Here is a 12,075-nt window from a genome sequence, read left to right as displayed (position 1 = left end):
ACACTTTTAGTAGCCTACCTACCTTCTACCTGCAATTAAAACATTTTCACTACACCAAGATGGGAGTGGAGTGAGGGAATAAATAAACCTCCTTTCAACCAGAGTGTAAAATGACCAGAAAATAACTTTGTCAATAAAAATTCCTCCTAAGATCATACTCTGATGCCTCAATTAGAATGGAGCTGTCCCTAAGTTCTCAAAGGGCAATCCAAAGTTCTCTGGCTGGCCTCAAAATTCTCTCTCTGTCTATTAGCAGAGCACATGTTTTTGAAGGTCCTTCAAAATCTGAAAGTCTTAGAATATGGCTCAGCCTGGGACTGCACGATTGTGGGAAGGCCAAACTTGATCACTGGGGAGGCAACACCCAGGTAGTAATTAAAAAAAAAAATACAGAAATTCATGGAACTTTTTTTTTAAGAGTGGGAAGTACTGGAATAGCTGATTTCTTTAAGGAGTGAAAAGGTTCATAATATCGAAAGCTGGAATGGAATGTATCAATAAAGATTCAGTAAAGACAAGTACAAGATGCATCTTAGGTGCTTTACTACTTATACCTTTAGGATAGCTAGGTAATGCAATGGGTAGAGCACCAGGCCTACAATAGGGAAGACCTGAGTTCAAATCCAGCCTCTGATTCTTACTACTTTTATGAACATGGGCAGGTCACCTAATCCTGTTTGGCCCAGTTTCCTCATCTGTGAAATGAGCTGGAGAAGGAAATGGCAAACTACTGCAGTATCTTTGCCAAAAAAACCTCCAAATGAGGTAATGAAGAGTTGGACATCACTGAATAACAAAAACTTGTTCACTTAAGTTTATACATTTGCATCGTACATAGGAGCATTTGGAACTTTATTAATGCAAAGGAACAGTCAAATGTCTTAGTTGCTTTAATACTTCCAAATAGTTTTTTAAGTTGCCCTTAAATGGGTATGTACTGATTGAGAGGAATTTAAAGAAAAATTATTTTTGAGAGTAATTCTATCCATCACACAACTAAAAGGTTGAAAAGTCATGTAAGAGTGAAAAGGAAGATGAAATTCTCAATAATAGTGATAAAATACAAAAGCCGTTTACTATATGATAAATGCCACCTTCAACAAATATGATTCAGATTCTATCTACCTCTCTCACCAAAGAAACAACAGAAAGAAAAATAAAGTATTAAATTAGCATTATTTACACAACCCAGGTGGTGTTGTGGTTTGGGTATGAATTTGAACAGCAGCATTTAATCTGGCTTCCTAAACATGCTCATCGATGTTGCTTTTTCCCTCTCTATTTACCTGAAGAGAAGTGAATTGTTTCTGTTCTGAAGTGTTAAGTCTTTGTGTGGCCATAAGGGACAAATGGAAATTTGGCACCATCTATGAATAGACAACCACACTAAAGACAACTTTCACCACAGTGAGGTCAGCAATGCCGAAACCAATTTCACCCACTGGTATTCAGAAACATTTTGCAGTGTGCTTCTAATAAACTCTCTTAGATGCCTGCTTCAAAACATCTAATGAAGTTTCTGTATCTTTTTTTTCAGTCTCTGTTAAGACAAACTCAAATAAGGATTTTACTGAGCTGACACATTATGTCCACTGGATCTTTTTAAACAGTTTCTTTTTAGGGACACATTATATTACTTTTTTTGTGAGAGCCACTCCCGCATCCCTTGAATTTCACATAAATATCTTGTAAAAATTCATCTCCATAAATCCTAGAAGGGGAAAAAAAGCAACACAAAACAAACAAAACCAGATTCTTTCATGTGTGTTTGAGTTTATACCCAAAGAAGGGCAATTGTGTTTAGAAATAATGAATATCTTCCATTCACAGATACCTCAGGTAGCCATTACTGGCTTTTCCAGGTTCATCTGCCAATAAATACAAATCATTGAGGATAATCTGAATGGAGTGGGAGAAGGAACCTAGGCTACCAGGTAGTTTCCAGTCCTAACACCTTCATTAAACAGATGCAGTAAACAAGGGGTTACTTTGTTATTCAAATACCAAATGGCAGAGATGCCACAGGGTGACTGCCACCCAAGACCCAAAAGCTCACACAAATGGTCACCTACCTCTGACACCTTTGATGGGAACCTAGCTGAGGCTAGTGAGGGCTCCAGGAACGGTTAGAAACTCAAGGCAGCTAAGAACACAGTGAAAGAGCAGGAAGACTGAGGTGAATGAGTAGGAGGAAGGCTGAGAGGTTGTCTTCCGGCTAAAATGTTTTTGATCTCTTACACATTTTAAAAAACACAAAAACCAAAACCCCCAAAACCCAGCTGTAAAGCATTAAAAGGCAAAGGCTGCAGTTCAGTTGGACTCTAAAAAATATTCTGTAACTAAACACACATAGCTTTGTGGCTAGACCTGAACAGCTTCTGGAATTATGCAAACTCGAGAGTAGCGCGAGAAAACACTGCCTAAGAGAAATCTGTTCAAAACTGTTGCAGAAAAGAAATGGCGGGCAGAAGATAACCATGTCAGTAAGGGGAAATGCTTTCTACCCACAGCCTTTACCATCTGAAGACATCAAGCTATGCACACACACTATACTGGGTCTGCCATAAGTTGCTCAAGTAAAGAACTGCTCAACAGATTGACTTCAGAGTTTCAATCCATTCCCTGAAAATACAGGGTTTTCACTTGATCACCAGTACCTCCCCTGAAATAATCGCTAGAACAACTCACATTTGTACGAATGATTTGAGGTTTACCCAAGTACTTTTCTCCTAGCCGCCCCATAATCAAGATCCTCAAGCAGTTTCTGCTGGACTAAGTTGAGGAGTAGAAAGGGAAGAGCATCGGTTTCAACAGGACAAAAAAGTTTGGGGGTTTTCTTGGGTCTTGTTTATCAATGCCAGAAAATCTGGTTTGGGTGGGCTTTTAAAAAAATGTAAGGGAAAGATTAGTCAGATCAGTCTCACCTTCTAGGAATCATAAATAAGAAGGTATGAGATTTTTTTTTCCTAATGGCCATATGTTTATCAGCATGTTGGAAACTATAATTCAGGATGCTGGAAAAAAATTGTTATCCTAAATATTTTTCAACAGAAGCTCTCTTATTTGGTAAGCTACATGCTGTTTGGATGTTCTTAATTAAGTCTATGTAGACTCTAGAAGTAAAGTTCAAAATAAGGAATGGATTCATTTGTTGCTATAATCAAAACACATTCTCCCATGCAAACATGAAAGTTAATATCTTATATTTAACATATATTTACTCCACCAAATTTAAGTACTCTTGCATATTTGCAAATTTTAAAAAGCCAGAAATATCTGATGATTAAGAATCAGAATGCCTAATCCTATTCAGTCATATTAATGAATTCACCCTTTTAAGAGAGAGGCTAGTGTCTGTGCTCTTAAGTATTTCCTATGATGAAACCCCAAAGGTCTATTTTCCAATCAAAAGAATAAAATCAATTGTTTAAAGATCAAGCTACTTTTAAAAGTCTGATAGATTTTGTCATTAGGTAAAATGTCGAACATTGCTTTTTTATATATTTAATAGAAAAAAATAACTTCTAGTTCAGAGTGCTTGTGTAAAATCTAGTTCTAGGTAGATAATGTGAATTCAATCATTTCAAAGGGATGAATAAAAATACTTAAGATCATCATAAATAATCATTATCATGAATTGATTGCTATTGATATTTTGATCAACCTTGGGTGATTTTGTGAATTTTTCTTTAATGAGGTAAAGGGTTCAATTAGGTGGATAATGGAAGGTGTTGTTACTAATAAAATAAACTTTCCCTATCCACCAATCAGCAAACATTTATTAAAATACCTCTTGTATCCCCCATTTAACACTCCAATATGATCTGTAATGAAACTAAAATCATTGGTTTGAGATCCTGCATTTGGGCCATGTCAGCTAGTCTTAATTATTTTTTTCCAGGACCATAATTTTTTTTTTTAACATCAATCTATTATGTGTTTTTGATTCAAGAGGTAAAAAGAGAGTAGATGATCAACACAAATACCTAACCTCTATGGGAGAAAAACTCAAGAGTCAAGCTCTTCTCACAGCCCAGTAATGTCATTTCTCTGTAAAAAAAAAAAAAAAAAAAGGCCAACCTATTTTTGTTTTTGAAACAACTATTCAAGTGCTACATAAATCAGACTTCTCAATTAGACTTTCTCCTAACCAGTGAAGTCTTTTATTTACTCTTCTCAGGAACGTAGAACACGTTTAACAATTAATATAGTCTGAAATTCTAACAAGTTTATGCCAACACAACTTAGAACTTTTTCAAAGTTACATTTAATCTATTACTAAAAAAGAAACAGTCCCCTATGTAATATCTTCACATACTAGCTTGCAAAAATTCCAAATGGAGTGGAAAAGTGATATTATTTTTGACAAATAAAAGAAAAGGCCTGTTTTTTAAGCTGAAATACGCCCTGTAACCATCTACATAGCTCTAATTCTTATTTTATTAAGCTCCTTTTTGATAACCATGGGACACCAAAAACTATTCAGTACTTAGATAACCGAAATATTCTATTAAAATGTTCCTTTCTATGTAAAGAACACATTATACTTGTAATTTGTGTGTGGAAAGGGTTTACTGTTATTAAAACAAAATTGATGCAAAACAAAATCGGAATTCACACATGATATATGGAGATACCTCCAATTAATTCAAAAGCTAATATGTTAAGGTCAAGCTCACCAAAACTCCCATTATAGCAAGTCCAGCTATCATAAATGCATTCATTCAGTCTGAGATCTGACGTGTAACATATAAACACTCAAGTATTTTTTCAGCCAAATACTTAAAGATAATTATTAGAATTTGAATTTGGAGGAGGATAAAATTTTAAATAGAAATATATTACTCACTGTTCTAGGGATGGGTGGAGAAAGAGATCCATTTGACATGTAAGGGTCATTATTCATATTTGGCATCATTATATACCCAGAATAACCGGAGTAAGATGGGCCCTTGTTGTATAATCCTCCATCTGGATGTTTTCCTGCTAAAAATCAAGTGAACAATGAATGATCCATTGATTTTTTTTTTATTTCTAGGTCAATTTACTTTTGTATCTCTAGTTCAATAGTCATAAGGCAAATATTCACCCTACAGAAACAGGATACTTTAATTAAGATTTTATACATGCATATACTTTAAACTGGCAGCACCTGTGTACTTGGGCTCTGAAAAATCCTAGCTATAAAACAGATGCTTTTAAAACATGTGGTTCAATTTATTTAAACTATAGACTGATGTTCTAAAAATAAATTTTGTCCATCCGACTTAATTTGACAAAGTGGACTAAGGCAACAGAGATATTGAAGAGAAAATATATAGTACCAAAGTTTCATAAACATTGATCATCTTTCTTGACATCATCAATATCTCCATCTTTCATTTAAGTTACCAGTAAGAGCACTTAAAAATCCTCTCTTAGTTATGAGAAAAAAAAAAAGAAACGTAAAACTGACAGAAAGAGAATTGTATCTGACAAATATAGGCAAGAATCTAAATTTATAAAAGGTTTACTGTGTGGGGCCCCATTTTATAGCGATACCAACATCCTGTTGATGGCAGCAAGTATTTGGAATTGTTCTGTGCACACAGATTTTTATCTCTCGACCACTGACTTTGTGGTCAAAGAAGAAAGCATGGCATTATATAGTCAGCTTCACTTCCTGTGCTAGGCGACGTGTTGCATGTATGAACAATTCATCCTGACCATGCCAATGGTAAGTAATTAAGGAGAACAGAAATGTAATCTGGTATACAGGAGAACTCTACCAAGAGTTGGGACTTCTTATGAAGCTCTTCATTTAATCTATCAAATACGTATTTTAAATCTATCCCTCCCAGTCTACCCCCACATCCAAACAAAACAAAACAAACAGTAAATGCCAGAAATGGATCATGGAGGATTAAAGGATCATAGGATTTAGCGCTGGAAGGGACCATTGAAAGATCACATAGGACAACCTCCTCATTTTAGGGAGGAGTAAACAGAGGTGACAGGCCCAGAGAAGTTGAATGATTTTACCAAAGTCACACAGACAGGTTATCAGTGTTTTGTAATTATGACTGACTTTAAAAAATACAAAACTTAATGCTACATCTTCCTAAATTAAGCATCTATCTATCTATCCATCCATCCATCTATCTATCTAAAAATCTATCAACAACCATCTCTTATGAGTCTACTATGTGCTAGGCACTGGGGATATAAAGACCAAAATGAAATTAATGAAATTAAATCAAATAATGCTTATTTTTTCTCACCCCAAACATGACGTTAACATATATATTGTTCCATCAAATGGGCCATCTATTATAATTCTTACTTTATTTTAAAAATATATGTATATAATTCTTATTTTCAAAGAAAAGAAAAAATAAACTCTTCATATAATACATTAAAATATCAGTAACTTAAACCATTCAAAATGTAACAGGATGGTTTTAAAGGAAGAGGAAAAAAGAAGAAAAAATAATGAATGTTTTAACCCTTTGAATATTACCCACATGCTAAATTGTTTCTCCACGACGAGAGTCACATGTCCACCAAAACACAGATGAATTTTAAAAGCCAAATAATTCAGTCACATTTTCTCATTTGCATTCAATTGTATAAAAACTACATATACAACCTTCAAAGTTATGTCATATCAGGTTACTTGTGTGTATATTTTTTTAAAAGACCATATTTGATTAGAGTATTCAGTAGCAGCACTCTTACCTTCATCAGGATGATCTCTGGCTTTGTCATGGTATGATTCCTGAGAAGTTTGTGCTTGTCTGACCACCTAATCACATGGCATCCGTATCACCAAAAGAAAGAGAATCTCGTGTTACAGTATATAGCAAAAATAGAAAGCAATTAACTTCCTAATAAATTCAGCATTATCTGTTTTTATATATCTCTATAATCTCTATCTCTCTAGCTTTATAACATGTAGATCTATATAGATAGTTATAGGCTATATAATCTGTTTGAATAGTGGTAATATTTCTAAGAGGCTCAGTACTTTAAAATCATTTTATAATGTTTTAAAAATGTGGAATAAAGGAAGGACATATTGAGTATTGTCAAAGTGGCAAGACATTAATTATAAGTTATAAAGTAAGAATAGTAAGGGGAGAGGAGAGGAAGGGGGAAGATAATCCTTGGTACCTATAAAAATTAGAGAAGGAAAACAGTTCAACCTAAGTACCGACACTGAATCCAAGAACTTGGACCCAGGTCTCCTTTCAAATGTTTACTACTTTGGGTGATCCTGCATCTAATTCCCCCGAAACTCAATGTCTTCATCTATAAAATAATGAGGTGGCCTCTCAAGTCCCTTTCAGCTCTACATAACCTAATTCTGTGATGTATTTTTGACCATGTATTTGTTCAATACCTTTATGAAGTCTCTATCAGTTAAATATATATGCATATGTACATATGTACATATTTGTATATCTTGTTAGAATCTGCACATAGCTCTGACCTTGATGATGTGAGGAGGCCATCTCAAGGCCATGTGGAGACTTAATTCTATTAGAAAGGTTGTAAGGCTCTATAGTCTTTTACCCTCATATTCCCTTTTACCCAAGAACTGGTTAGAACAGAATTTTGGGAGAAGGTTTGAATCTTAAATTTTGTTTTTCATCTTGAAATGAAATTTTAAACCTAAACAAATCAAAGACACAGTGGCAGGCTGCTAATGACTTCCTTGGAAGATTTTCCCTGGGGACGTTATCAAGAGCAGACTTCAACTACTGTTTTCTAAATAAACTTCACTTTAGTTTCTTAACTATTAGATAGTGTGTTTCTCTTTGTGTATACACTTAAAAGCTAGAATAGCAACCTTATTTCTGTGACTGATGAAGGAGATTCCCTTGACAATTACAGGCATCTAAAAGAATCTATATAATGTCAATTGTGACAACTCTCTCAGACCCAGAGGAGTGCAAAACACCCACCCTTAACCCCTCTTGGTTTTCTTCCATTTACTTTCATGCCCTATCACGAGCTACTTCAAAACACAAAGTGCAATATCACTATTCTTTCCTACCACAGCATTGTCCCTTTCAAACCCTCTACTGCCTTGACCCAGAAAGGTAAGGGAAGTATTAGTTGAGGCTACACCATTCTCCCCATTATTTTACCCTCACTAATGGAAGACTTAGCTAGGAGAATGAGTTTGGAAGACAACATCTGTAGTTTTGTTTTTGTTGCTTCTTAACAGTAACATTCCCCCAATGCCAACCCAGCCCTGCAAAAAACCCAACCTCGATAAGCATAAAGATACTCTCCTCCTCCTCCCAAACATGCACTTTGGGGAGGGAATGTGCTGTCATACCTTGAACCCTAAAGGAAAACTCAACACTTAGCCTTGCTCATAATAGGAGGAGAATGTGGGATATATTTATTTTTATTATGGTACTATCTCCCTAGAGTCTTTCTATACACTCAGCCTTGGTGAAGAATGGGGACACTAACTTAGATGTCTTTAGGGGAGCAGCCTTGGTGTTATAGTTTGGGGGTTCAATTCAGATGGCTTTCCCAATCCCAGCACAGAGCTGGACAGTTATTGACAGTTATTGGACGTCCACACACATCTGATAGGTTTTCATACAAGGGACAGAGTTTCCCCCCCGTCTCTCCCCTCCCCCCCCCCCCGCCCCCTTCAGTTGTCTTCCCTTTTTCTCTCAGGCACCCACGTGTCTCTATTTACTTTACTCGGGTTACTGGCGCTATCTCAAGGAGCGCGAGGCCAAAGGAGAACAAGTAGATCCGATAAAGAATCGTCGATCTCTCCCCCCACCCCCCCACCCCCCTTTCCTTTGGTGCCACGGGCCTGGCTTTATCTCGATTTACGCCGGAGTTTCTGTATCTTAGTTTCAGCGCCCGAACAGCAATAGACACAACCTGGGGGGTGGGAGATGGAGGGGTAGGGAGGTGATGAAGGGAGGTGGAAGAAAACCAACGTGCTGTGAATAAAGAGGCAACGACCTTGTAGGCAACACGTCTGGGTCTCAGATTCCTCGGGGCCACAAGTGACGGGCTTCAGCTACCGTGGCTGTTGCCTCTGAGTGGGATGTGGGCAGCTGTTTTTGGGCTGCGGGCCCCTTCCCATCCCTAACCTCCACAGTAGCCTCCCACTCGTGCGCTCTGCTCCCCTCGGGCCTCCCTCCCTCGCTTGCTTGCTCCACCGGTTCCGCAGCTGGCAGCCCCAGAGTCAGCCCCTGCCCCACGCCCGCAGCCCACCGCCCTTCCTCTCCGCCCCCACCCCATCTCCAAATGCTTTTTGGTGGTTTGACACACTAGGGTAGACAACTGTACGCATTAAAGGAAAACTTTTGACTGTTAGTATGCCCCCCCTCCCTTTTCTTCCCCCTCCTTCCTTTGCCCCATCCTCTTTCTCATCTCTCGCCTACACTAAGAAAAAAAAAGAACGCGAAGAAAGATTTAAAGCTAGAAGAGTCCTCAGGCCATCTAGTTCACCTCCTTTGTATTGTAGAAAGGGAAACTGAGGCCCAGAGAAGATATCCAGGGCTGAACTCTCCTTCCAGGTTATGAGTCCTAAGAAATCCTGGGAAACACGCACGAGACCGTGTATTCCCGATGGCCATATCAACGAGCCCCAGAAAACCACTAACTTCAGAAGTTTGGCAGCACACACACACACAACCACACAACACACACACCTGTGCACACAAAACAGGAGCATTTCCTTAATGGTCTAGCACCCCGCCACCCCTCGCCAAAATAAGAAGTTATACATTTAGCACCACAACTCTCTGTGCCACCCCCCCCCCCCACACACACACTTACATAAAGACCCACAAACACAGCCAGTCACCCATTTCTTTCCTTCCTCCCTAGGGTGCGTCCCATGTTTTTTCAGGCTGCGGGAGTGGGGAGCTCACCTCATGCCCGTTGCTGGCTGGGATGATCTCGGATTCATTGACCAAGGAGGATTTGATGTCGGCCAAGTCCCCTTCCTCTTCAGGGTGACTAATCTCTGCGAAGATTTTTTCTTTCTGCGGATCGCCTTCGTCTTTGAAGGGGATCATCTCGTCGGTGGCGCACAGCTCCGGGTCCCCCCCGCCGCCGCCGCCACCACCTCCCCCCGAGAGCTGGGGCATTCTGGCTGCTCTTTAATCCCCTCTCCTCCGGGGGAGCGACCGCGGCAGCGACGACACAACAAAAGCACACAAAAAGGGAGGGGGGGGGGGGGGGAGAGGAGGCAGAGATTGAGAGAGTTGAAACTGGCGTGCAAGAAAAGAATGGAATGGGGACGTTCCTTGCTCAGGGGCACTCGGCCAACAAGCCTCCTTTGCAGCCGCTGGTAGGGACGCCTTGGTGATGGCCTCTTAGTCGTGCCTACCCCTCCAGAGGAGTGAGCCAAGCTCCAGACCCGAAGGGAGAATAGCAGGAACCGCGAGGAGTGGGAGGTTCAGCCAAGCTGTCGAAGTCGGCTCTCTTCCCCGATCACTCCCGTGCCTCTGGTAAGCGAGGCGCTCGCTCCTGCTTCTCCACCAAAGTCCCTGCCTTCTGTTGTGTCTGCCAGTGGAAGTTGGTGTGAGTGGTGAGGGGGTGGGGGCTAGCCAGAAGTGCGGAGGCGAGGCAGGCAGGCCTCCGCGCAATCTTCTGGATCTTCTGGACAAAGTGGATATTAGAGTCGTTTTGTTTTCAAAAGGGAGTGACGGAGCTTGCCCAAAAGGCTCCGGGTTCGCGTTTTCCCACGATGAGAAGCTGCAAGGACAGTCAGGAGATAATGTAATTTCCACTTCCTGGAGCAGCGATAGATGTATATGGGCATCTATCTCTGTAGCAAATAATCAGCAACCTGAAGACGCGTGTCCTTACAGCTTATGGTTTCTTTCCCTTTCTCTTCGCCTTTGCATTTCAAAGCCCATTTAATCTGTAGGAGGGGATGAAAGCAGAGGACAGAACTCAGGGGCAGAGGAGGAAAGACAGGGAAGGAGAAATGAAGGGAGGGAGGGAAAAGTTTGCCAAGAATAAAGTTTGTGCCACCGGAGGTGTGGAGAGCCGAGGGGCGCAAGGAATAAAAACACTGGTCTCTGTCTCATACACACACTCACACACAAACACACACAAATACAGAAAAGAAAAAAAAATCCTAGTCTCAGATATAAGGCAAACTCTTCTTTGTTTCAAGTTTCTCTCCAGCCTTAATTTTCTCGCACCCTGGATCGCTTTTGCTCGCCACCCTTCAGCTGTGTCCGCAGTCTCTGTCAGAGCAAGTTAGTAGCTAAGTCCCTCCGCTACTACTGGAGCCAAGGGGGCGCGCGGAGGGGAAGGGGGAGTTGGGGGGAAGGGGGAGGGGAAACTGACTCCTGCTGAGAGCAAGGACTGGAGAGCCTCGTCCCGGCGCCTCTGGAGGAGTCCACAGAGCCCGGAGATCAGGGGGAGGTTGAGGGGCGGTCGGGGCTTTGAGGGTTCCTCCTCTTCGCTCTTCTCTGCAGGTGAGCGGCTGCGCCTCCCGGCCGATTCTCCACCTCCCTCGCCTCTCCGGCGCTGAAAAGCTATCCACAAGCGTCGGATCTTCTCCTCCTCCCTTCTGGATACCCCCTCCCCCCTCAACTCCTCCGCCTCTTTCTTTCCTAGGCTGGCGGCTTAAGAGGGGTGGGGGGGTGGGGGCAGAGGAGGTGGTGATTGAGGGTGATTTTTTTTTCTTTTCACAGAGCCTGTAGGACTGGTCCTCCGCGTGTGGGGTGTGTTTGTGTGTGTCTCCGGGGGAGAAAAATTAGGCAACTTCGACAGGGAGGGAAGGATCTCGGGGCTGCCCCTTCTGCCCCTCAAAGAATTGATACGCTTATGTGAAGTTGAAAATTGGGGGTCTTGCCTTTAGGGTTTAACTTTAACATCTAACCTTCCTTCCTCGTCCCCCACTCTTCTTACTCTTCCAGATGCCCCCCACCTTTCCTGCTTTCTCTCTCTCTCTCTCTCTCTCTCTCTCTCTCTCTCTCTCTCTCTCTCTCTCTCTCTCTCTCTCTCTCAGAAAAGGGGGAGAGGGAAGATGAAAGCGAAGCCGCCGCTCTGATTGACACCACATTGATAGAAGCTCTGAAAGAAGGGAAT

General features: G+C 40.9%; 1 protein-coding gene across 8 annotated transcripts in view; it reads right to left on the bottom strand.

Annotated features, from left to right (window-relative positions):
- LEF1 (lymphoid enhancer binding factor 1) overlaps nucleotides 1–11,482 on the bottom strand; it is a 175,405-nt gene extending 163,923 nt beyond the window's left edge. For 4 of the 8 annotated variants that reach the window (XM_072622491.1, XM_072622489.1, XM_072622496.1 and 1 more), the window contains exons 1-3: nucleotides 9,897–11,482; nucleotides 6,718–6,784; nucleotides 4,850–4,986 (exon numbers count right to left, since the gene is read on the bottom strand). In XM_072622491.1, the coding sequence (XP_072478592.1) occupies nucleotides 4,850–4,986; nucleotides 6,718–6,784; nucleotides 9,897–10,115 (423 nt within the window). In that variant the 5' untranslated portion in view covers nucleotides 10,116–11,482. The remainder of the gene's footprint in view (nucleotides 1–4,849; nucleotides 4,987–6,717; nucleotides 6,785–9,896) is intronic. The other 4 variants (XM_072622492.1, XM_072622490.1, XM_072622497.1 and 1 more) reach the window with 1 other exon arrangement.
- Nucleotides 11,483–12,075: the final 593 nt, after the last annotated feature.

This window comes from Notamacropus eugenii, chromosome 7, assembly GCF_028372415.1.
Source record: "Notamacropus eugenii isolate mMacEug1 chromosome 7, mMacEug1.pri_v2, whole genome shotgun sequence".
Classification (NCBI taxonomy): domain Eukaryota; kingdom Metazoa; phylum Chordata; class Mammalia; order Diprotodontia; family Macropodidae; genus Notamacropus; species Notamacropus eugenii.
The sequence above is the reverse complement of the archived record's forward strand: the minus strand, read 5'-3'. Positions and strand labels throughout refer to the sequence as shown.